General features: G+C 41.2%; 2 protein-coding genes across 3 annotated transcripts; one reads left to right on the top strand and one right to left on the bottom strand.

The window, feature by feature from the left end:
* The first annotated feature begins 1,767 nt into the window (after positions 1-1,767).
* Positions 1,768-3,520, top strand: il12a (interleukin 12a). Its single transcript, XM_071496019.1, has 7 exons — positions 1,768-1,848; positions 1,967-2,103; positions 2,232-2,321; positions 2,489-2,530; positions 2,717-2,857; positions 3,006-3,047; positions 3,237-3,520. Exons 1-7 carry the CDS (start codon positions 1,830-1,832, stop codon positions 3,375-3,377), a joined length of 612 nt encoding a protein of 203 aa, XP_071352120.1. The 5' UTR covers positions 1,768-1,829; the 3' UTR covers positions 3,378-3,520.
* A 370-nt stretch (positions 3,521-3,890) lies between these two features.
* On the bottom strand, positions 3,891-19,135 carry LOC139631652 (uncharacterized). 2 transcript variants are annotated; one of them, XM_071496011.1, is made up of 17 exons: positions 18,731-19,135; positions 16,122-16,153; positions 13,774-13,806; positions 13,481-13,543; positions 13,253-13,285; positions 13,061-13,096; positions 12,732-12,773; positions 12,586-12,635; positions 12,326-12,378; positions 12,025-12,251; positions 11,448-11,701; positions 7,159-7,284; positions 6,854-6,989; positions 6,611-6,658; positions 6,440-6,511; positions 5,974-6,264; positions 3,891-5,213 (listed from the first exon to the last, which is right to left on the bottom strand). In XM_071496011.1, the coding sequence occupies exons 1-17, from the start codon at positions 18,778-18,780 to the stop codon at positions 5,185-5,187; spliced, it is 1,575 nt and encodes a 524-aa protein (XP_071352112.1). In that variant the 5' UTR covers positions 18,781-19,135; the 3' UTR covers positions 3,891-5,184. The 2 variants fall into 2 exon arrangements, with proteins under 2 accessions (XP_071352112.1, XP_071352111.1); XM_071496010.1 differs by having other exon boundaries at positions 13,253-13,282; positions 18,731-18,913.
* Positions 19,136-25,259: the final 6,124 nt, after the last annotated feature.

Here is a 25,259-nt window from a genome sequence, read left to right on the forward strand (position 1 = left end):
GTTTAAATTTCTCTCTGGACTTTAATATTTATCTACTTGCTTTTCATGTATTTGACCCACAATATTTTCCAATTACAACAAGCAAACATAAAGCAACATTTAAATTCTATAAATATGTGGATTATATATACTTATATTTATATTCATTTACACAGTTAAAGTACTTTTAGATTGGTCACATAAATTTAACATTTATCTTTGACTTCGACACAAAATAGGCTGTAAATACAGTATAATGTCAATCATTATCTCTCAAAATTAATCTGATATATGTATGTATAGGCTACTTCCCTTAAATAATAATATATGTAATGTAATAAATGTAAATCTGTTACAAGCAAAAATCCTGCATTCAAAAAGTGTGTTCACAACAGACTGTAACTGACTGGAAAAGGGATGCAGTATTGTTATATGATTATTTTATTTATTATCAATGATGCATTGGGTAGCATGCATTTAATATTGTAGATGGAGCTAGTTTTGACCTTTATAACGTCTATAATATGGCACCACGTTTTATAAGCTTATCATATATTTTGTATGGGCTATAAATCTTTATTTTAAAGAAGCTGTAACGATGGCTGTCAAATAAATAATTGAGTATCCTCTGAAATGTGGTGGAGTGGAAGAAATAAGTTGCTGAAAATCAAAATACTCATAAGCAAAGTAAATCGCGCTCAAGTACAGCGTTTGTGGGCTGACTTACTTTCCACCACTGTCACGCTTTTCTCTTGGAAAGTTTGGGATTTCGTTCCCGCCTGATCTTACGTGAGAACAGAGCAGCCATGAAGCCACCGCCCACCCGTGCTGGGCAGAGGAAAAAACAAACCCCTCCTCCTCTACTCTGACGTCACCAGAAGCACTGAGTGGCCCACACACAGATGAGGCAGATGTGGTCAGGCGGGGTGGACGGGAGGCCGCATCTGCCTGAAACGTGCTGAACCAAATAACAATAATCTGATGAATAAAGATGAGTAAAACACCAGAAGTGAGTAAGGGACCTGCATATAGACCGATGGCCGGTCCCCACGCTGAGCCTGGGGCTATCTGCCCTTTAATTTATCGCTACACTTTAATTTCACTATGATTCATTTGCCATCAATCATTCCAGTCAGACAAAGTGGACTCACTTCCAACTCATCACATAGTAATGACAACACAAGGTCAGACTGTTGCACATGACAGCAACGTTTCCGGTGTATCACCGTGTTGCTGATGTAATTTATTTAGTCTACTAGAAACTGTCTGTGGACTGGAGCACATCTCACAGATTTACTTGCACAATCAGTCCAATTCTATAAAAAATAAAAAAAAGAAAGAAAAAGAAAAAAAAAATCTATTGCACAAGCTGCTGAGCAGCCACTTTTATTGTAGACCTGGGACACAGTGGAGGTGTACTGCAGCGCGTGGCCGATGGCCCGGGTTATCTGTGATGCCAGTGCTTGCATATAAAAGGCTGCAAGTTCCCACCTGATGCTGCTGCTGATGCGAACATTTGCACTGTCCGCGTTTGCATCCAGAATCAGTTCATGTTTATTAAAAAACTAGGCCTATGTCAAAGTTACATTACACTATGAGTTTACCCTTTCCAGCAGTTGATTTCGCTCAAAATATGAAACAAACACGACTTCCCTTTTTTTTTTCTTTTTCTTTTTCTTTGTTCAACCAATGGCAAGGAATTTACGCATGACGTTTTAGTTTTCTTTTTGCTCCTGCAGGGGGAGGGAATCCCCCGAGAAATCATATAAATCCATCAGATAAGAGGAGAGCAGCAATACAGTCCTGCTGGCTTACCAGGCTCGACCAGAGATCTCTGTCTGATAAGAAAGATGGCAAACTTCCACTTCTGTAAGTCTGTACAGTACAGGCTGCACTGTATCGTACACTGCTATATTGCGTTGGGTCATGCAAATGAACATGAGAGGGAGTGTGTGTGTTGATGGATGTTGTTCTTTTTGCCGTGCAGACTTCGTCAGCTGCGCGCTGCTGCTGACCCTGAGCTGGCGCACAGCCGCAGGTGTGCCGGTGCGCACCCAGGACGCAGAGCAGTGCTCACCGCACTTCAAGGAACTCCTGCTCAGTATCACAGACCTGCTCAACGACGTGAGTACAACTCGCAGCAGCACGTTTATCTTGTAATACCGTATTCAACTTTTTTTTTTTTCTTCTTTTACTCTGTCCAACACCCCTGTATTTTTATTAATGATGTACACGTTTATTTTGTATTACAGCCTAATTTGTGCTATGGCATCACATCTGACAAGGTGGTGGTGAGGAGTCAAGCTGAGACGTTATTGGCCTGCGCTCCCACTCTGACTCCGGTTTGTTGATTTATCAGTGATCTGGATTATGAATTATAAAATTATTCTGAGTGTAAATACTCAACTCATATTCGATTTTTCTTGAGTTTTTGTAAATATAAATCATAAAGATAGCCTACTACAGCTTTTGTGCATGTGCTCATGTCTAAAACGTTTTCCCCTCACAGAACTCAAGTTGCATGATCCAAAGAAATTCGTCCTTCAGTGAGGTATTTTGTTATTACTATTTTTTTTTTTTTTAAATGTTGGAATTATTAGACATATGTTACACAAAAGTATAAATCAGAAACCCAATATCTATTTTACTTAAAGGTTTATATTTGTTGACACTTTTCAATATACACCAATTTTTTAATAAAGCAGACAGGTGAATTTTTTCTTCAATGTCTTGACAGAGTGAATGTTTGAGGAACATCATGAAGGACCTGGTTTACTATGAGGCCATTATTAATTCCTACATGGCGTCCCCACGCAGAAGTCCTGAGGAAGAAGATAAACGTCTGAATCCAACTCTGGACAAAATAAAGCATCTGAAGGTGTGTTTATTATGAATGCGTGGGAAGGGTTAAAAAAAACACAAAAAAAAACAGAGAGAGACAGAGTTGTGATTTAGAGACAGAAATAGAATCTCCTGGGAAATAACATTTGAAAGTTGCATGATGAAATCTTCCTTGGTTTATACAGAACTGCTCCCTGATGCTGAATGAAGACAACGACTCTACAGAGGTATTTCTCTATTCCTTCTTTTTTGTTTACTCCCTCTTTACTCTTCATCTTTCAGCCTTTAATGGGAAAATTTACATAAAAACCTTTCTGATCCTTGTAAGGATAGTTCACAGAGGGAACTTGGGGTGTTTTTTGTGAGTGTGTGCGAAACTGTGTATTCATGTTGTGTACTTGTGTGTCTTCTTTTAGAAGGTTGCTGCTAAGATGTGGGGAAAAGACACCTTCTCTAACAGACAGGAGATGTGTAAGATGATGAGAGGCTTTCATGTCCGCACTATCACCATCAACCGAGCTATGGGCTACATCTCCTCTGGAGACCACAGGAAGTAAACATCCTGCATCATCATCATCATCATCATCATCATCATCATCTCCATCATTCAAATCAATCTTTGCTCCTTGAAATTATCACAACTGAACAAGTCTTCTTAATCATTCACTACCATCACTTGTACTTACAGCTACTGACGAAGTCGTTTTTTACACTGCACATGCTGTACAACTGTCTGCATGTTTACTGCTCAGGCATAAGCTAGCTGGCTGGATTCCAGCCTCTTCACTCAGTGAGAGCTGAATGACAGTCAAACTATTGCTAAGGTTAGCAGTGAAGGCCATGTTGGCCTATTTACATGTATGAATGTATTCCAGTATTTGGGGGAATGTATTTATTTATTTAAGATCTATTTATTGCACTTATTTATTTGATGGCATGTGATGTTATTTATTGTTATTTATAATAAAGTATTTTTGGTATCAAGAGCTGCAGTGGAAGTGATTTTTGAATGAAACTTAAACACCTTATTTCAGATAAAATTGTTCAGAAAATGAAGACAAACACAAACATCCAGGAGAGCTTCTATTTTTTTATTCAGTCAACATTTGCTTCTTTACTCCAGAAGTCTTTGGATGGACTCAGACCTGATACAAAAAAGTGCAAAAAGGACTAACTGGGTTGCTGGTGGTAAACTGTTTAAGGAAGCAACCCTGTTCTCTGAATGTAAACATTACTGCATCATATCAGCATGGACGACCCCGGAAGATTCAACATTACATCAACATTACAGATGGCGCTTCTGCAGCTTTTCAAAAATAGTTTGGACATGTTTGGAAAATGTCACCTAAAAATTGATCAAACAAAAACAAATCTGTGACTAATGTTTCAATTGTAGGGATGTTGAGAACTGAAATATTTATTATTTTAGTCCAAATCTACAACTATGAAAGAAAAGGTAACAAAATAAAAATATAGGAATGTTGCCTGCTGTAGTTAAACTCATGCAGGTAGAAAACATAAAGTACACATACACCTTGTATTCAAATAAACAAAGTGTACAACTATACAAACACAAGATTTGCATTAAGTCTCAGGAGGGCAGGAACAGGTTCATAATTCAAGCTCAACATTATAATGCACCTGTTGCAGTTCCATTACGTTTTACAAGAAAAAAACAAAAAGACATAAACAGACAAAAACACATTTAAAAAAATAAATTGCAGGTATGAAAAAACTGGTAAAAAAAAAGGAAGAGATATGTACAGGACTTAGTGTGCATAAATATAAAAACATTTGACACACAAAATAGTTCAGTAATTCAGTACGCAATGCCTTGGACAGTCACATGCATGTGATGTATTGCCTAATTGTTTTATAAAAAAGTCCCATTTAAAAGTGAAACAAGATACACAGGTTGGATTTTTCCTGATGATTGCAGTTTCAACACTGCAGCACCTACATTTACATGTGTTACTGGCTACATAATTAGCTACTACATATCTCAACGACCTCTACACCTCTACCTCTGCTGGTCATTTCAGAACCTGATGATGCATCAAATTCTGGCTCCACAATGGTACCTTCAGGTACGGCTTGCCTATTCTGTATTTATTACAGAATCAAAAGGACCACAAAATTAACAACGAACAACAAAAATAGGGAAAATGCCCATCAAAAGAGAGGACACTGGACCTTTTCATGAAATGCAGAAATACAAAAACTCATCAGTTAGTTTCATGTCCAGACAATATTCAAAAGAGAAACACAAACTGAAGGAAGAGCTGATGTTCGGTCCAGAGGTCAGCTCTGTTTGTCTGTATTCCTGAGATCCTTTTTTCTTCCTGATGTTGGAGGAACAGCCTTTCACTTAGCTGCTTGATTGTTTATCATATCTGAAAACAGACAACAAAAACAATTACTCTTCTGCCCCACTGTTGAAATGTATAATATAGCTACATTATAGATTTATACATTTTCAAAATAAGTGCAAGTTCCAATCACAAGTCACCAGTCGATCCAGCTGACTCTACACCATGTGGCTGTCTCCCAGAATTTGAACATTTCAGTCACAGATCTTCTCTTGTTACATAACTTGTATATTGCAGAAATGCTACTCGCTGAAACAGTCATCTCGTTTACATATCTTCCATCAGTGCGTGTGTGTGGCCAGCTTCGGCTTGAAGCTGAATGCAAGGTGTGGGATTTGAAAGAAGTGAGTATTAAGAAAGCACTGAGGGTCTGATGAAATTAAATGATGATGTTGAGTTACATTATGGGAAGTGTAGGATCCAGTGTTTTTAAAAGCTAAAAGTCTGGATAGCTCAAGCTCTGCTGGTTCAGATTCGACCTTTTTTTTTTTCAAACTTTTTTGACACATCCTCCAGCTTCATGGAAGTACAGCACTGAATCTCTGGAGTACCCCTTTAATTAAGGAGACCTTTCTCTGTGGGAATAAATCATGCTTGTTGTTACCTTACAGCCGTCTGATGCTGATTCCAAGCTTATCTGATTTTGATAAAATGATTTTGTATTCTGTTTCAACATCCTTCCTGTAACAAATCTGACAAGTGAATTTGATGACTGAAATGTCCAGGAAACAGCCATGATATGTACTAAAGGACAGTAATATCAGGTGTGTCTGTAGTTCATTACCTTGCAGTGTCTGACGGACCTCATTTGGCAAGTCATCCAGCTCCTCCAAACTCTTCCACAGGTGGCCCGCCGTGGCCTCTCCCGGCCGCCTTCTGCTCTTCCACTCCACCAGCATCTTCAGCTTCTGCATGGTCACATCTTTCTCTGATGCCTGGATATCATCCAGTTCCCTGGAGTTCAAGTCTAGATAGATGGCCACCTGCTTCCACTCCTTCCCAAGCCGCTTGGCCACCTGCAGTAGCTGCTTCTCTGACATGTCCTGGACCTGAGTCATCACTGTCTTCATTCCATCTGGAAGAAGAGACACCACACACGGGTCCTTCATTTCTGTATAATCTTAGACAGACAGGTGCATCTGGAAATAGTTCATGTGTAGACTGGTTGCTCCTGGCTTCACCAGGGCGAAACAAAGTTGTGCCTGAAGTTCTTCTCAAGTCAGCAGTTAACAAATGATGCAGAAAGTTACCTGACTCATCCGCCCATCGAGATCTTTTACAAAGCGTTTCGTCTTCTGAGGGGCTGCTGCTCCTCTGTCTGCCTATGAGAGAGACAGACATGATGTGAGCCCACCTGTAGCACCTGAAAGCATGCTGTGATGGAAAAATCAAATCTGATTAAAAACAAGGAAGAAGCTTACTGTTTGTCCTTTTCCTTGGCTTTTTTTCCGTGTTATTCACACAGTCACCTGTGAGAAGAGCAAAAAATGAACACCGCCACTTTGTAGTGGAAACAAACTAACAAGAACATGTGAAGCTCAGCAAACACGTTTGGTTAATTTGCAGATAAAAACATACATGATTCCTGTTGCTGTCATCCGTCACAGAAACATAGAAAAATGTGTTAAAAATTGTGTTCAGCGTCAGGCTAAATGTACTGGTACCTTCTCTGATGGTGGCAGACCATACAGTCTCCTCAGAGTCAATCTCTATAAGAGACAATTTAAAGGGAGGAGGCTGTTCAAAGAAAGCTTCAAAGTAGCCTTTCATCTTAGTCACTGCAAGGGTGAATTTCAAATCCTGTACAGAGACACAAACATAATTACACTGTGTGGTCATATAACCTTGTGACACAGTCACAGACTTAAACAGTCACAACATAATGTATATTTTTGTGTTTTCAAGTTGTAAGCTGCAATATAAATGATTTTACTGTGAGCAGACACACATGCATATGTACAACACAAACCTGAGGTTTGATGTCTCCCTCTGGTTCGCTCAGGAGACGATACGTCCCTTCATCCAGTTTACATGTGGGAGGCTTGTCAATCCGAATGTAACGATTCTTGTAGCCCCGCACTTGTTTGCATATATCCTAATGTACATAAGGACGACAGGAAGACAAGATGAAACAGGAGATAAGTCAGTTCCTTGTGGACGATGACCAGGCTGAGTGGTGATTAACGCTCAACAATAACACATTTTCCAGAATGGAAAAACTGAGGGCGTCTCATAAGAACAAACCACTCAGCGTTCAGCTCGGGCCAGCGGCTTCTTCACAGAGCAGCATAATACACATAGTGATTAAAAAACACATCAGACTGAGTTTTAGGAAGTGTCATTTTTCTGGGTCACAATAAATGTAGTAAGATTATTCATTGACACACACGCTCATACAACCACAAACACGCTTCCTGAATGACTCTATTAGTATAGTGTTAAAAAAAACAACTTATTGTCATTGCTGTCACAATTACAAGAGAATTACTGTAATACACACACTACTTGCATCAATAACAATAAATACCACTGAACTTTCTTTCTTGACACTGAAGTTCCTAAAAATACATTTACTGTCTCACTGCACAAAGTTACTATAACATCCATCTCAGGGGGTTTGATAAGGGCATTAACACCATTGAGTCCATGATCCCTTCATCAGATGCTGAAATGTCTGCATTTCAACAATATAATATATTAAAACTTAGTATTTTAACTTAATTTTTATTTATAAACTTCAGTTACATCTAGGCATTAGTGTATTACATAAACCTGGAAACCTGTTGCCTATTCTATCCAGTCTGACAGCATCAAAGCCAGTGCAGTTACAAACAAGAAGTGAAAGTTACGTTTTGTCTCTAGTCTTTTTATAAGTAAGGCATTTTGCTGGAGTTTTATCCAGTAAGCAGCTGCCATAATTCAATTCAAAGTCATGATTGGAAAATTTAGGGAGACTCAGGCAATGGTCTCATGAATGGAATATTTTTTGTGCTGTGCATATAAGGAAAGTTTTTGTTTTGCTTTGTTTTGTTTTTGATGTCGCCTCAAGGGAGAAATTCCTCCATTATAAACTGCAAAGTCATGAGTATGTCATCACTTTGACAAAGAAAACTTGGCTCATTCACATTATTTTAAAAGTGGATAATTTATATTTTTATGCACATGTCAATATGTATTCAGACATTCAGACCATAATTGTGCATTATAGGGACATAACACAATGTTACTGGATTAAATTGACAAATAAAAAGTCACCGCACAAAATTGCCAGAACATTTACAGATCAATATGCCTGTTTGAGAGCAGGTTTTTACTAACTTGGTGCTGTAGATATAAAATGAAACAGGAACCTGCAACTACAGATACTGTTTTGGTTTGAAAGTTAGCAGACATTTGACTATGTTTCCAAAAAAGCTGTCACATTTATCAGACTTAAAAATGGAAGTAAAGACCAATGACAGTTACACTGTAGGAAGGGTTCATGTGAAAAAAAAAAAACTGTCAATCTATCGTAAAGCCTACTTCAATGCTTAACTTCATTAATCTATGTCAGTGGATGGCCTTGTGTTACGGCTGCCTCGAACACTGAACATTATTATGGACACAAAACCAGGGTAGAAGATTACTGCATGAATGTTTATCAAAATAGGTTAATACAGGAATGAAAAACACACACCAAGCACCCCAAAGTTGCTCCTGCAGCAGTGGAGATCATATAGGATGAGCCCACGAGCCAGCACAGATGTCTGCCAATCAACTGATCAAGCTGGAGCTGGAGACAGGAAACGCCAAAACCAAACAGGACGTAACACTCATCCCCATAATTATGGCATATGAAAGGTGACTATATTCATAAACACCTGTTAAAACAAATTCCTGGTGCTTCTTGTGACGGCCCAGCATATTAACTTGTGGTTGGTGTTATACATGCGATGGAGAAGCACCAAAGGGCTATGGTCAGTGTAAACAATAGGCTGCAAAGAGGAACTCAAAAACACTTTGAGGTAGCCAAGTGCCCACTGCAGAGCCAGGGCTTCTTTCTCAACAGTGCTGTAAGTGTCTCTGGGACTGTGAGAACATTTTAGAAAAAAAGCAGACAGGGTGGTCCTGGAAGACCTGCTCACGTCTGGAGTCCCACTCTAACTCCTTGGCAGGGCTGACAAGACCAGTCAGTGGAGAAACAATGTAAGCAAAGTTACGGCAGAGTGCCCCGTAGCTAACCCTTGGAAATGACGTAGCTGACATTTGGTTGTGGGGTCTGGATAATCAATGATAGAACTGATTTTGCCTGGAAGGGTGTGAACTTGTCCCCGGCCTACCTCCTTGCCAAGACATGCAAAGGTGGCTTCTGCAAATTCACACTTGCTAAGGTTCAAGGTCAGTGAAGCAACATCCAAACAGGAATAGCAGTCCACATAGACACGAGAGCATCACCTTCCAGACAAAAACAAACATCAACAACTGACAGTTTCTTTTCTGGTGGGAAGGATCAGCCCTCTGGGACGCCACTAGCTCCTTTTCCACCTAGCCTCAGTGGAGTTTCAGCAGAAACACTGAGGTCACACGACGTCATATCAACAACCCTCGGTGAAGCAGATCACCCACTCTTCCTATTTTCACTAACTGCACTTTCAGACTTGACTGCAAAAGAATCATGTGGCACTGGCACAGCCATTTCTGAATTATCAAGAGTAATTGAATTACATCATGATACATTTTTCATATCTCGAACTCTGTGTCCCACTGGGACACAAGGGCGCAATCCCACTGACCAAACTACATTTCAAATGCACAGTAAGCAGTGGCGCCCTGAGATAGAACATTTCACATCCCTGTATGAAGGCATCACCACCGAGAAAAGCCTCAGACAAAGAATGGAACTGGTCAAGAGTCAACAGGTATTTTGCTTAGCACGTCAGGTATGAAAAACAGGGCTACTTACACACAACATCTCATCAGGGCAGATGACCCAGGAGGGGAACTAGTTATCATGTTTAACCTGCTCGTAGTGGGCGACATTCATCAATGCCCAGGCCCACTGTCTAGTGTTTCTTCTCAGAGAATATCGAATCAAAAAAGGACAAAGGAGGTTGGAGCCATATTTTTAGACTTGAAGAAGGCATTTGATACTGTCACCTATCAAATATTTTAAACTGTAAATCAGTAACATTTTACTTTTCCATTTTATAGCTGCTCTATATGTCAAAGTGTTAAACGTTGGTCTGTGCTGTTGTTGCTTCATGTTGCTTGCATGGCTATATGTATTGAAATAGTGTTTCTTGTTGTATCAGTGTCTTCATAATTTGCTTCTTCCAATGGCTTTGCATTGCTTGTGTTTATGTTTTTGATCATTCTCTTGGTCGTTGTTGTTGCAGTCTTCCGTGACATGGCTATATTATAATTTAATTGTGCTGATCATTCTTGAAATATCTCACCTAAGCACAGCAGCTGGCTAACACTGGCACATTTACGTTTAGTAAGGTTGTTTGATGTGCATTGTCCCTAAATGAATAATTTAAATAAAATAAGATGAAAACTTCTTCTTGCAAGAGTATCAACTTTGATGCAACAGTTTCCCACAAAATGCGAATGTGGGAACAATGGTTGTTGCGGGGTCAGACTTCGACACAGCCACAAAACCATCATCGACAAATGGTTCAAAGCCTGTGGATTCAGAATCCTCTGAGCAGCGAGGCATAGAACCAACCAGAACCATAGATTTAGTTTTCTTACCCTATGCTACTCTTAAGACAGGAGTTTGAAAACTAAACTCCTACTCTAGGACTTACCAAGGGGCCACCCCAGTTCCCTACCTACTTTGCCAGGTAGGTAGAGAACTGGGGTGGCCCCTTGGGCTACCACACAAAAATAATGAAATTCCTACTGATCTCTCCAACACCTGCCAGCTCACTCAACTGGGAGTTCCAAAACGACCTCATATGGAAACACATAAATTACCTCACCAATCTCAAGATAAGGGACTAGGTTTAGATTGTTGTTATGTCACAGGAGGCTCGAACACCAAAAAACATGAATGTTTATTGAAAAAGATTAATAAATGAATGAAAATATACACAAAACACCCAAAGGTGCTGCTGCAGCAGGTTGGAGAAAGAGAGACAGCTGAACAGAGGACCTGCCTGTTTAGGCTCAGCTGTTCAAGCTGGAGCTGGAAAGTGGAATCACTAAAACCGAACAGTTTGCCAGGCTTCAAATTTGTAACAGTGAGATGTTACAAACATATTGCCAAACACTTACCTTGATGTCGGATGAGCTGTTGGTAGCCAGGTAGATGTGGAAACTGTAGTTGTTGTTGTCACTGCCCAGCTGCTTGTAGACCAGGACCACCCCGTGGCGCTCTACAGGCTGGCTCGTCTGTATGATGGGACCCACGGGTGACAGGGATGTCACATTCCACTTAACATGGCTACCTGAGTGGTCCACTGTCGGCTCAATGAGTGGACGGTTGTCCTTTATGTGTAGGACACTGAATGTCATCTCATTTTCTGGGTCTGTGTGAAGATAATAGAAGGTTTTACCTTTTACTTACAAGAGCTGTAAACTATGGATTCTTTTTTTTTTTTCATGAGATATTCTTTATAAGTGTTTCAAAAAAGACAATTATACTCATTAAAATTAACTACTTTCTGTAAAAAGGCCCAAAGATGGGTCATATCTTAATTAACCCGGAATTTAAGATTCATTTTCATATCAAAATCAATTTGTTAAGTAAGTGATTATGTTATATTTTCATTTTAAAAGATGGAATGAAAATATTTTGAAATCAGACTCTCCAGGAGGAGAAAGATCTTTATTAAAGTCCTAATGTTCTCACCGGCGAGGCAGACAGAATGAGGGAACTGGATGGACTTGAGGACAGATGCATCCTTGTTGACTGTGTCCACATTAAAGATGGGTCCCGCAAACTTCCAAGAGTCCTGGAGGAATGCGCCAAACTTGGACCAGGACAAGACTGAGTACCTTACGAGAACCCGCTCTGATGCTTCAAACACCAGGCCAGTGACAGAGCACTCGTAAGTTCCCTCTCCTTCCAGCTGCACCCTAGAACACACGGAGTCAGTGACACTGTACAGAATCAACACAAACACACTACAGAGATGCAATATTTCACTCACTGTAATCGTCCCTTGGAGATCCTCATGGGGGTAACAAGCTCATTGCCATGGCTCTGTCAAACACACCAACACAGCTTATCTATTTGTTTGCACAATCATAACACCATCACACTAATGACATGAAAAACAAACATAAAAAGAGGGAAGCTGAGTGGCTTATCCGATGTCCTCAAGGTTGTCAAACACAACTACACATGTATGATCAAAAACATCTGGCAGATAGAACATTTCAAATCATCACATTTTGTTTCTGAGCTCACCTGATGGATGGCTTTGCATTTTTCACAGCATAATCTGAATTGTCTCTCATCTGTTACAAAGTATGACAACACATTTGATGTTATTTACAGGTGACACTATCTCTAGTCCACTATTTGTATTGTACCATCAGTTATGATCTGCTTACCTTTCCCATTTGAAACCGCTGCTTCAGGTCCAGCGACTGACTCTGTGGGAGAAAATAGTATCATAGTATTACCCCTGGAAAAACTTTGTCATTGACGTTCACATTGTGAAACATTGTGAGTGAGGGTGGAGCACGCTTGAATCAAATTCTGTGAAAAAGGCCAGTGAGCTGGACTTTTCGAGGCATACTTATGTAGTATAGCTGCCATTAGGATGCAGTTGTGGCTGTAAGCCACAAACAAAAAGTTTTAAAAAGCAGACCGGTTGCTTGTTCTGACAAGGCAGGTATTTATTTTTGGAGACACAAAGTTGTTTCATGAAGTGACTGACCATTTTTAGGCTCCTCTGCATCTGCTTCTTTAGTGTCTGCAAAGAACACGACAGAGACAAACTTAGTAAAGCTGTTCTGAAAATGTTCATTCTTCATCTTATTAAACCCCCGAGTTATAAAGATTTTCAAGAATTGATCATATATATATATATATATATATATATATATATATAAAATTAAGTTATTTTTACCTTCCTCTTCTCCATCCTTCTCAGCACAGGCTTCTGGCAAAAGTCAAAATACAAGAAAAAAAAAGGAGGCCGGTGAACAGAGATTAATCAAAGGAGTGTTCAGTCATTTTGGGAAATATGCTTGTTTGCTGAAATTTGGAGAATATGAATACCGCTCTAACTCGGCACAAGAAAGAAGCTATTCCTTTAAGGTATGACATGTAATATTGGTTGAACTGTGTCTCTCACCAGAATCCTCATCCTCCTCTTCATCCTCCTCTGAGCTCTCCTCAGTGGACGTTCCCGTGTTCTCTGTTTGATAAATCAAACCGCAAGGGACGTGAGAGAGAGCACATACTGAATTTCCACTGAATGATGAGTAAAAGGGATTCATGCAACGGTTACAATGTTACAAGAAGAAAAAAACTGGATAACAAAGGAAGTAAATGTCACAGCAAATGAGATTTTCTGCAGATGACCAACATTTTATTTATAATTATGTGGAAAGAAAACGTGAGTTTTGGTGAGATACTTGTGCTTACCTGAACTACTGCCGTCACTTTCTGTCAGATTATCTGTAACAAATTAGCAAGTGTTTTGAGGTCAGTGCTGTTTAGTCTGTTAAAAATAATTTAATGATGTCAAAATGTTAGTTAGTCACAACTATCACTACATCATTACATGACGTCATTATGTGAGGTTAACCTTAGCATCATTATCATCATTATGGGGAAGAGTTTGATGACATCATCATCTCTGTGGTTATTACATTATTAGGAGGAGAACTATAACTCTGCAGTAAAAACAGAAACAAACAGCAGCCAATGACATGTAAAGAGGGAAAGCATCTCTGCTTCTTTACTTTCTCACACACCAAAGCCTATTTAAAGCAGAGGAAACCTCATACTTCACACACAATGTTAAAACCTTCCTTACATGAAGAAAGTAATAATAGATGGCCGTCTGAAAAATAACTACAGTTTTACCTTTTGTCACTGGGTTTCTTCCTTTAACGGGTGCAGCCCCAGTGAGAGACCTCTACTTTTAGTTTACTTCTATGTTTGTGTGCTGTATTTTTTTTAAGGCTTCATCCATATTAGTCATAAAAAAAAACCCCACCAGCTTTTACACATCCATCATTCCTTAGCAGCTCAACGGTGGCACCCTGTGAAGAAGCCTGTGATAAGTGCCATGCATTAACATCCCAGCACATTTATACAGATGGGTCCAGAGGAGCTGCTGCTGCTCCTCACTTCCCAGCAGTGAACGTCTGTGAACCGGGCCATCTGGCTAAGTGCCTGGCCCGGCTAATGGATGGAGCCCATCCTCCCTGGCCCACAGAGTTTTATCTTAGACTAACAAGCAGATGCTGCCATCGCTCCCCTCACAGCGCCTCCCTCATCAATCCCTCTCCTCCACTTTGCTCAATCTGGTTCACCTCTCTCTGCACTCGCTATCCCCCCATTTCTCTCTCCTTGCCCTCATATGCCTTCTATAGCCAGTCTCTTCCTCGGCTAGTGCTGCTGCTGCCTCACAGCTGAGCCAGCAGGCATCTCTCTTCACTCTGGCATGGCCACTTCCCTTCATCAGACTGACAAACAAGGTGGAGGGCAAACATCCGCACAGATATGCACATCCACGTTCACACACACACACACACACACACACACACACACACACACACACACAGACAAACACACTTGTTTACGGCTTCAAAAGTTTGAGTGCTTCCATGGGTGTTGCCTGCCATCTGCTGGTCTAAAGTAATAGCAAAGCCAAGAGCAGAAAACGGTTGATGTGTTGTGTTGTGCAGCAGTGGTTGTTAACCTTGTGGCTTGTCAATCCTTAACCTCTTAACATTATAGTTTTCCCCCTTGTTTCCTCTTAAGCTGATTTAGGGTTGTTAAAATCCTGTTATTCCACAGTGTCTGTATTATATGTATTTTGAACTGGCTTGTTCCAGCTCTACATTGAAGAGCAGACAGGAAACGGGGGGGGGGGGGGGGGGGGGGAGAAGGGTTGTGACATGCAACAAAGGTCCGTGCAGACATTGTGGTCATGTGGCATGCGCTGTAACCATTCGGCTAGCAGAGCACTCTGACTTCATGTTTTCATGGCTGCACTTTTCCATCAAATGGAAAATTTAAGGGATGTCTCCTGAATGATTTATGACATATTTTCCCTAAATTCAGCCTGAAACATTGGCATCATTGGAAAGGATCTCACCAGAATTTAAAATAAACATATGCAGGTTTGAGCAAAGTGTGGTTGCGTGAGCACATAAAAATGATCCCAGTGAGTTCCACAGTGTGGTCTATGAGTTTTAGATTTAAAAAAAAAAAGTGCTCTCCAATTAAATCTGTAATCTTATTTGGCACAATACATTGGGTTTATGTATTTTAATCAGTATCAGGATAGAGAGTCACATCACAGTATTTCTGATGTCCTCTCCTATCCTCCTGTCCTCGCCCATCTGTTATTACCAGGTCAACAACTGAGTGGTGTTTTTTTTTTTTTTGGCACTTTATGTGTTCTCAAATTATCTTGTCACTCACAGGGACAAAAGTAAATATTAGATTGAACATTTTGTGCACTGGTGTGAAAACTGGAGACACAGGTAATCGTATGACTGTGCATATATCTCACTGCCCTTTAAGGCAAATGATATGGAAATGAGGGAGGCCAAACCATGAGAGGAGAGGAAGGTGGTGGGAGAGAGCAAAAGCAGATACAACTAATAGATGGAAATACACACTTGAAATATTAAAAAGGCAGCAGAGGAGGGCACTGTGTAAAAAAACAACACAAACATATGTAGCTCCACATGTGCGCTGTGAGAAACTGAAAGCAGTGGGTGGGAGGGAAGGAATGAAAATGGATTCATGTTTACCTTTGTTTTCCAGCGCAGGGATATCTCCGTCTCTGTAGGGCAGAGGAGATAATGTTTAGACAACTATAAATCACACTGCAGAGTCATGTGGGGGATGTCTGCGAAGTGTGATGAAATTTATGGAAGAATTTAGCAGTTGAAAGTGATGGCTCTTAAAATTGTGCAGCTGCAGGCTCTTGTAATCGACCACTTCTGCTTTTGAATGAATTAGAAAAACAGGAAATGTGAACAAGCTGTCTGTATCTCACTTTCTCACACTTATGACACCAGCCCATCTTGTCAAATGATAGATTCACCTTCCCACCCAAGCTCACTCTCTGACCCACTTTCTGAACAATATTGATGATGCAGGAAACCAGCCATGGAAAGTTACTGGCTAGGTACTTTTGCCATTTAACAGAGACCTGGTCCGATTCATGTAGACAGCAGTAGGGCTGAACAATTATTTAGAATAAACATTTATCTACTTTCAGTGGTATCATATTGTGATGATATGATCATAAAGTGCTATCATTTTACCACTTCACTGATTCCAAGCACACTGTCATTAAAAACTAACATTGTGAGTAATTGGAAGTTTTGTTTTATACACATGAAAAGTTTTGTCCAATGTAAAGCGCCACAGAGGAACACACCACACTGCATCAAACATCAATTTGAATATTTTTTTCCCCATGTGATTTTGCAAATATCTGCCATGTGACATCAGTATCAAAGAATATTCGTATCATATTGTGATACTACTAATACTAGTAATTAGTAATCACGTGGCACGGCCGTGCACAGCAGAAATCAATACCAGTTCTTCCTGACTACTCAGCTCTCCGAATCTTTTGATATCGGCCCGACTCATCCGGGAATGTAGTTTATGAAACAAATAACGAGCCAAGTCCAAGTGCAATAGTTTAGATGTTGTGTGTCTGAGATGAGGACTGGAGCAACCTGTTGACGCAGTCTGGGCTTCAACGAGACGCAACACGCCTGAGATCCATCAGGGAGAAAACACAGCGGAGAGCCAATCCCACAAGAAGAACGAGTTCACCACCAGCAGGCGTGAAAAAGTAGGTCACATCTCACCTTCCATCTCTTCCTGTTTCTCTCCCTCAGTTGTTATTATGCAGGACTGCGTGATCAAAAGCTAAATTATGTATCGGGAAATTAGGATTATGAAGGCTTCCTAAATAGTGGTCTTTTATTTGGCGTCTGTTAATCGTGATAAGGCGCTGTGGTTTCCTTTGTTTTCAAACATCTGTTCAGGAAACAGTGTTTTCTTCTTTTCAAGGTCATTTAGTTCACGCCTCTGCCTGAGTCACACCACAACACTGAGGTTCATGAGTTGCCATGGTAGTCATCTTATCCTTTGAGCAGTTTGCTTTTTCATTGCTCTAATGTTTTCAGACAATGAATAAACACCCTGCAGGACTTCTCACACTTTATCTCCTCTAACTTGTTTCTATCTTCCTCTTGTGAAAACGTGGTAACAGAATCTTCTGCGAGGGTCTTGGTGGGTCTCTGGTTCAAAGATAAAGGCCACAACATTTACATGCTTTCTACAACCTCCCATAAACACCATTCAGAGAGGGGACATCTGTGTGTAGATAAACAACTGTCAGTTAGTCTGCATACTACACAAGCACTGTTGACCTTTGATACATCTACTTATTAATATTATACCTCACTGATAATGATGATCACAGTGGGTCACGGCTTTATTCAAACCATGACCTAGTCAGCAAAGTATGTCCTGCTATTGCCACTGCTTCTCAAATAAAGTTATCTTAAAGTCAAACTACTTATGTGTCCCACAAGAACGTAAACTTCTAACTTCACGGAACGTTTTCATGGGCTGTAGGACAATTTATGCAAGTGCCTGGCTTGCACTGTAGGATCAGGGACTTTTCCAGCCCTCATTACCAAATCACCTGTCTGTGGTCAGAGAACAACTGATAATAAATTCTGTCTGTCTATTAAGGAGACTGGTGTGAAACAGACGAAGATTTCCCTCAGATTTTAAAGACAAAATATTTCAAATGGACCTGCATTGTTGGTAAAAACGTGCGTGTCACGCAGGTGAATGTGCCGAATAAAAAAACTGAAAGCAGGAAGTTTTACATGCGTGTATCCCTTTGTTTCACGAGCTTACATCGACATGAACACTTTATCACCATTTCCATAAGGATTTCTGTGTTTGTTGTTTGCAACATTTTGACGGATACTCACTCTCAGCCGTCTCCCCGGCATGATGACACACTGTCAGTGAGTCACCACAATGTAACAACACAGCAGCGTGCAGCGCAGAGAGGCGGCAACAAAGAGGTCACGGCTCCTTCTGTTTACGGGCTTTCTACCTGCTGTCTGCGCTCAGTTACAACCAGGAAGCAATCCTAAGAGATCTGTCCATTTCTCTTCAAATGCACAAACAGACGGGCACCTAACCGACTGCGGCAGAGGACGCCACTTCCTGTGTCGTCGTGAGGCCGTTTTACCGCCTCATCCACGGCAGGCACCGTGTGGTCCCCGGGGGTGCGCTCAGAAACACTAAGGCTGACATGGACCCAGCGGTCGTCCCTTTCTCTGCATCACAGTGACACAACAGAAAACAGTCTTACCCGTTCTCCAGGTGACAAGCCGCTCCGCAGCTCGCCATCTCTGCCACCATCCTCCTCTGTGACAGACCCCGTTACACTTTCTGTTGTGACACCGCGCGGCGGCTGCGCGCCAGAGCACCTGGGAGGCGGTCTGATCCTACCACCGGCCGCCGGTGTTTAATCCAGGCGCTACACAGGGACTGGCGCGGTAATGGTCATCGGAGCCCTCATGGCTGAACAACAACTCCCTCACATCACTTTTCCCCTCGGCGCAGCATCCCTTCGTCGCCACAACAAAACATCTGCACCTAACAAAAGAAGCCACTGGGTTTCCCAAAACTCAAGAAGAAGAAAGCAGCCGACCAGGCTCTGTGCAGTGCAGATGTGGATGTATTGTTTCCTTTCACAAACACTGTGCTTGTGTGCAAGCTGCAAAATACGTCGCAGATCTTAACGCCATGCTGCTCAACACTGCGCAGCTATTTTTTTTTTACAAAGCGCAGCGTTCAGGATCAGCGGCGCTGCGCCGCAACTGCGCAGCGCATGAACGCACACCACTGGACAAAACATGGGCGGGGTGTTGCATCCCGCCTCAACTCAACATGGGCTCTATAAAATTTACAGTCAGACTTTTGTTTGTTTTTTTTCAATATTAGAGATATCAAGAAAACAGTGGGAAGTCAGCGATAATCAGATGTTTGCTGTTTCATATTATGCAGGGCAGAAATCCGCGTCTTGTCTCCCCCTGTTCCTCGTTTGGAAAGATGACAGGAAAGAAGTTGTAACATTTTATACATTTGTAAAGTCTACATAGGCTTCAGTATAGGTTATAATATGTAGGCCATAATATGTTCTCCGTTTTGTATTACTGGAGACATACAGGCAAAGGTTTATCCTAATCCTCTTTCAGAGAAGAAGAGAGCTGGTGAATTGCAAGAAAAATGTGTATTTCTCGGCTTTCAAAGTAAGATGTCTGCATTAACCCGAGAGATTGTTAGTTGCACATTTTTCTCCCACACAGTGAAGGAGCTGCCAGCACTCCACGGTGCAACTAGGCCACTTTGAGCGGGAAAACATGGACATCAGCTTAGCAGGCTGCATTACAGAAAGGTACCACCAGGTGTCACATCAGACAACAAAAACAAGAGCAGACCCATGCCTCTGTAAAACACCCTACCACTGGAGACACATTCAGACCAGAGTCCTGTATTTGACGTTAGGACTGATCAGAGTGTAAATATGCCATATAGTTAAAATTAAATGTTTAAGGAATCTAAGCGGATCAGTATCTGTCTGAGGCATAAGCTCACTGAGAGAGGGAGATGAGGAAGGGAGGGAGAGCTCTCTGTGAGTGTCTGAGATGTCCAGTGGGAGGAATGAGTGAAAGATCAAGGGCTTTCCTATTGATCTTCCACTCATTGATCTGTTCCCTTTCTCCTCTCTCCATCCACCAGTCCAACTTTCACAGATTGATATGTAGTTTGGAGACAGGAGAGGAGAGAGAGAGAGAGACAGAGAGAGAGATACTGCAGACTAACAGGGACATTATCCAAGTCTCAAAGTCTAAAGGGAGAGATCAGCTCCTCTGTGCAAGAAGAGACAGGACAACATTAGGCTCAGTGGCGAGACGATACCCCCAATACCTCAGGAAATGAGAGGAGATAAAGTGAGAGCAGTGGAGGAAAGGAAAAGGGAGAAGAAGACAGGGAAGGACAGGGGGAAAGGAGAAGGTGGAATAACAGGAGAGGAAGTGGGAGAAAATATAAGGAGACACATGAAAAAGGAGAAGAAGAGAAGGGAAAGAGTCAGTCAAGTCACTTAAAATATAAAATTATCAGAGCTGGAGACTTGAGACTTTGAACTCAGACTCAATTTGGGCTTGAGTTGCATAAATGAGGACATGAGACTCACCTGTCTCAAGATTTGATTGTAGACTTGACCTCAGATCAACACATTTTTAACATAACTAAGAGTTACAGCCATGCTAGCAGCTTTTTCAGGCCGCGCCTGATAATCTAAGTTTTGCCATATTGGATTGATAAAAATTTTGACCTGATGATGGAACAAGAGGAAAAGTCAGGGAACCAATAAAGTTACGCCAATTCATCCTGAGGAGGACATGAGTGTCTCAACAAAACGTCATGGTAATGAATCAGTTGTTGAGAAGTTTTACTCACAACCACAAACATCGATGTCATGATAGCACTGGAGGAGCAGTCAAGAGTTCATCAACGTCATTTAGAGTCATCCTCTGAGAACCATGAATGTTTGTACCAAGTTTATGCCAGTTCATACAGTAGATGTTGAGACATTTCACTGAATAAGTGAAAACTTCAACTTGGAGGTGGCACCAAAGGAAAAGTCAGGTGATCACCCCCAAGTCGCTAGGATTCATCCGCCAGGGAAAATTCCATCTGAATCCATCCAAGTTGTTGAGACATTTCAGTTTAGACAAAAATGGTGGCTTGACCAACCACCCAACAAGTGAGAGACAAAGGCCTGTTCCTAGCATCACTGAAAATGTGAAGCTGATGTGCATTTCACTCAAGTAGAAATGCTTTGATTCACTGTTTGCACCTGGACATTCAATACATTGTTTCCAATAAAATAATAAGCATTTGTTGTGATTGTGGCTGCTGTGCTTTTGTAAATAGCATCTTAAGCGTTAATAGACAGACGTGATTTCTGAATTGCAGGTCTAGTATCAAAGTCTTCAGACTTGACTTGGACTCCATCCAAAATACTTAAAAGCCACCCTGCGAATTACACATATCTCCCTCGAGATGTTTTTTTTAAGACAGGTATTGCTAAATGTCTTTATTGTAAGGGAACAACTGACTTCGCCTCTGCTGTGGCTCAGTTAAAAGTCTTTCACAAATCGACAAACCTGTTTGGAAACGATGATGTCACACACCCTAGAGGGTTAATATGAGCCCTCATTGTGCAGACTCATTATCCACCACGTACACACACACTCAAAATAGCACACACACACACACACACACACATAACGATACTTAGTCAGGGAGGAAGAAAACCCATACCTCTTGTGCTCAAACATTCCCATTATAACATACATGTATTCTCTCTCTCTCACACACACAGATGCACAAAAGGTGTCCTCTTACTCTGGAGATGAGGAACGCCATATCCTTTCAATTTCAATGGGCCATTTTGCCATCCGGGCTGAGTTATCACTGGAAAGATCCGTCGTAACAAAAGAGCCATGCCTGCTGCAGCCCTGCATAAAGAAGCTGGAGAGAGGTGAACAAGGACAAAGAGCAACACCTTTGCATGGAGAAAATGGGAGAGCGGCTCAGGAGATCGTCCAACTATGAGGGATTTCAGTGGCAATCTCATTCAATCCTGTGCAACAGCATAATGTATAATGCATAGGCCCTAGTCCTCAAAAATGCTCTCCCATGCAGTCAATAGGATGACCTCCCTTTATGAAAACATGAAAACACAAAAGCAGAGCAGTGTTGTTGTTCTCAGATGGAGGGTTTTGAATCAACAAGGAGAAAAAAAAGTTTTGTAAAGTGTGATTTGTTTTAATAACAGACAACTCCTTTGGATTCAAATAGTTGTGACTGAACTTGTGACTTCACTCATTACAGTACAACCCCGTTCCCTTTGATTTCATTCTCATTATCTGAGGCCTGTATTTATTTGTTCTTTGTCTTTATTTTTATTCACTTTGTTGTTTTTCAACATTCATATCAAGTCGTTTTATGACTCCCTTGGTTCCTCTGGGTTGGTCACTGTTTTCAGTGTACTGAGATCAAAATGAAATCACTTATTGAGTTAAACTTTCAAATCTAAGTTGCTATTTTCAGTACTGAGTGGAAAAATGTACATAAATAGACTGCATTTGGCATGCAATGTTTGATATTTTGGGCATCTTAGTAAGTAAAGCTTTGTTGTTTTGAGTAATCTCTCTTTCCACAACATATGTTTGTAATGATGGATCAACCGAAGGGTCCGTGGAGTCAAAGATGTAAAGCCTTTCAATATAGTGGTCAAATTACTTACATTTAGAGATTGTATAATGAGTTCTTTGCAAAAGATTTCAGGGTATGTCCAGACAACATTTTTAAGCTTGGTATCGTGTGTAAACTGTTTCTCTTTAGCTGTTAGGCACATCTGTCCTTGATGTTGTGAGTGTTTGGATTTGACACCTACACAGTCTTACTAAGAAGGTCTTGGGACTCTTTCATTGTTCCCCCTTTCACCAGACGGGACTGGCCTTAATTGCTGTGCATTTTTACATGTTAACAGATTTCCTGTCTCTGGACATCCATAAAACTGGATAGTGGGAGGCAACACAGGGATGGAGACCATTATTTTGGCAACAAGGGGGAAAAACAAAGTTGCTGTCTGCACAGTCCCTGGGGAACCAGGATGCAAGTGCTTGAGTTGACAACCCTTCCGTGGCCCTCGCCTCACATTAGTTTACACCCTCATATCTCTTACACAAACCCTCCACTTATTGCTCTATATTATACTAAGCCTGTCAGCGTTTCTGTGTAGTGTGTGTTGTATCATGGCCTCTTTCTCTTTCTGTCTTTCTCTCTGTGTTTTTTATTCCTCGTTTCAGAGCCCTCAGGAAACTCCATGCATTCAGGGGCCACAGCGGGACCAGCCCTGGGATGTAATGTGGGCGTTTGGTAGGAGGGACGCAACTGAAGGCCATAGTCTAGTCACCTTCTGAGACGCAGACACCCCAACCCCCTTCTCCTTTTAGAGTGACTCAGCGGAGTAGTGCGGAGGCAGGGGGTCAAAAATCCCCTGCCCCCCGCCTCCACTCAATACATGTGGGAATGGGAAAACTTCATCCTATATTTAACCTCCAGGTGTCGGTCCGGTGTGAGTGTATATGTGTGTGTGAGACCCAGGAACTGAATCATCTGCAGCTGGGTGTGGGTAGACGGGTTACCTTATAGGGAAAAATGAGGTTGCCCTTGTTATTTGGGTTGGTTGGGGGCTTTTAGCAGTCTAGGAAAGCTGTGTGTCCGTCCCCTAATGCTACACACTCACCTCCCTCTGATGAGAACTTTCCCTATTAAATCTGTCTGTCTGTGTGTCAGTTAGATCTGTGTGAAATGCAGAGAATTAAACATTGAGAAAAGAGGCAAGTCAATGAAAATTGTCAGTTGACTGTCATTGTGCAATTGCAGCAGGTCACTGTGAAGCCAATGCCATCGTTCTACCCTCTCAGCTAAATACTAACACACAGTTTAATGCAACAGAAAACAGCTCCCCCTTTTTGAAGAATACAATGTAAGTCCTTTATTAACACGTAATTAATACATCATTTGTTAAAGAGAGAGTAGTGTCCTGCTGTGGTTTTGTCTGTGGCAGTGTGGAAGGGCAGTATTTCCCGAAGGTTAAGAGACAGTGGTTGATATATAGCTACGTAAATTTTTCTTGGCAACATGATGGTCCCATTTGAACAGAAAGCAACGATGCTGAGTCAAATCACTTAGTGCTATTATCCATCAAACCTGTCCAAATGATCGCAGTGTATTATGGCCTTACATAATACACTGCATACGGGCAACCTTATACAGTTATTCACTGTAAAGTCAAAAAGCTCAGCTCAGCACAAACCTCCCCACTCATCAGATTTTATTAAGAGCACTGAGAGTGTTTCCCCTGAGACAGAAAAGGGATTTTACCCCTCTCTTTTTTGGGGGCCCTTCAAGAGCAGTTTTTAAGCCTTTCTTCTCAAAGGAAGTCTGGATTCTGATTCATCTCCAAGCCAAAAACTACACAACGCTGGTAGAACAAACCACATTAAGGTAACAAGCGCACACTCTCGTTCAAACATATTTGCTGGAAGTGACCACATCCACACGTCCTGAGGAGAAGCACAAAATTTTCACTACACAGTGTTTTAAATGAAGTCAGTCCCATGACCTGTGTCACATGTCGTCCCTTCTCGCTCTCCACCACATTGTGTCCATGGAATGCATAAATGGGAAAAAATGCTTGAAACTTTACAAAGACACCCACACAAACAGACTAAAAGATAAATATAGTTTCCCCATACTCTCAACACACACACACACACAATCCCATACACATAAAGACCTCTGAGCCAGCAGAGCGATAAGATTAGAGGAAGTACGTGGGTGTGAAATAGCTGTGGTGTGGGACTTTCTGGATTCACACAATCTACACTGACTGCAGGCCCTGCTTTTTATTAGAGTTCAAGCTGATGGGAATACACGGACGCTGATGACACCCACACACGTATCCTGCAATTCTGGGTCTAAAACTGCAAAGATACAGTATTTACACACAGATTAAACAAACACTCATCCTAAGCAGTCTTCAAATTCAGACATAATCATTTGTACACATGCTTACACAGCAAGAGATTCTTTATGTAGTGTATGTAGTGTGAGACTAAACACTGCTGTGATACTATCCACTTGATTATATGTCACAACAATATATCACATCATGTAAAGATCAGATTGTTTCCTTAAATACAGCAAGTAAAGAAGCTAGAGTCTCAAACAGTAACCCTGAGGTTGTGACTTCT

The sequence above is a fragment of the Trachinotus anak genome, unplaced genomic scaffold, assembly GCF_046630095.1.
Source record: "Trachinotus anak isolate AG129_WGS33_773 ecotype Australia unplaced genomic scaffold, CSIRO_AGI_Tana_v1 ptg000014l, whole genome shotgun sequence".
Classification (NCBI taxonomy): Eukaryota; Metazoa; Chordata; class Actinopteri; order Carangiformes; family Carangidae; genus Trachinotus; species Trachinotus anak.

Bases quoted from the DNA above. Each gene is read 5' to 3' on its own strand.
- il12a (XM_071496019.1), top strand. The intron at 2,322-2,488 runs GTTTGTTGATTT...TTCCCCTCACAG, and splicing joins GCGCTCCCACTCTGACTCCG to AACTCAAGTTGCATGATCCA. The intron at 2,858-3,005 runs GTGTGTTTATTA...TGGTTTATACAG, and splicing joins ACAAAATAAAGCATCTGAAG to AACTGCTCCCTGATGCTGAA.
- LOC139631652 (XM_071496011.1), bottom strand. From the start codon at position 18,780: ATGGTGGCAGAGATGGCGAGCTGCGGAGCGGCTTGTCACCTGGAGAAC. The intron at 7,285-11,447 runs GTAAGTGTTTGG...TATGTACATTAG, and splicing joins ACAGCTCATCCGACATCAAG to GATATATGCAAACAAGTGCG. The intron at 5,214-5,973 runs GTAATGAACTAC...GTCTGTTTTCAG, and splicing joins GGTCCGTCAGACACTGCAAG to ATATGATAAACAATCAAGCA.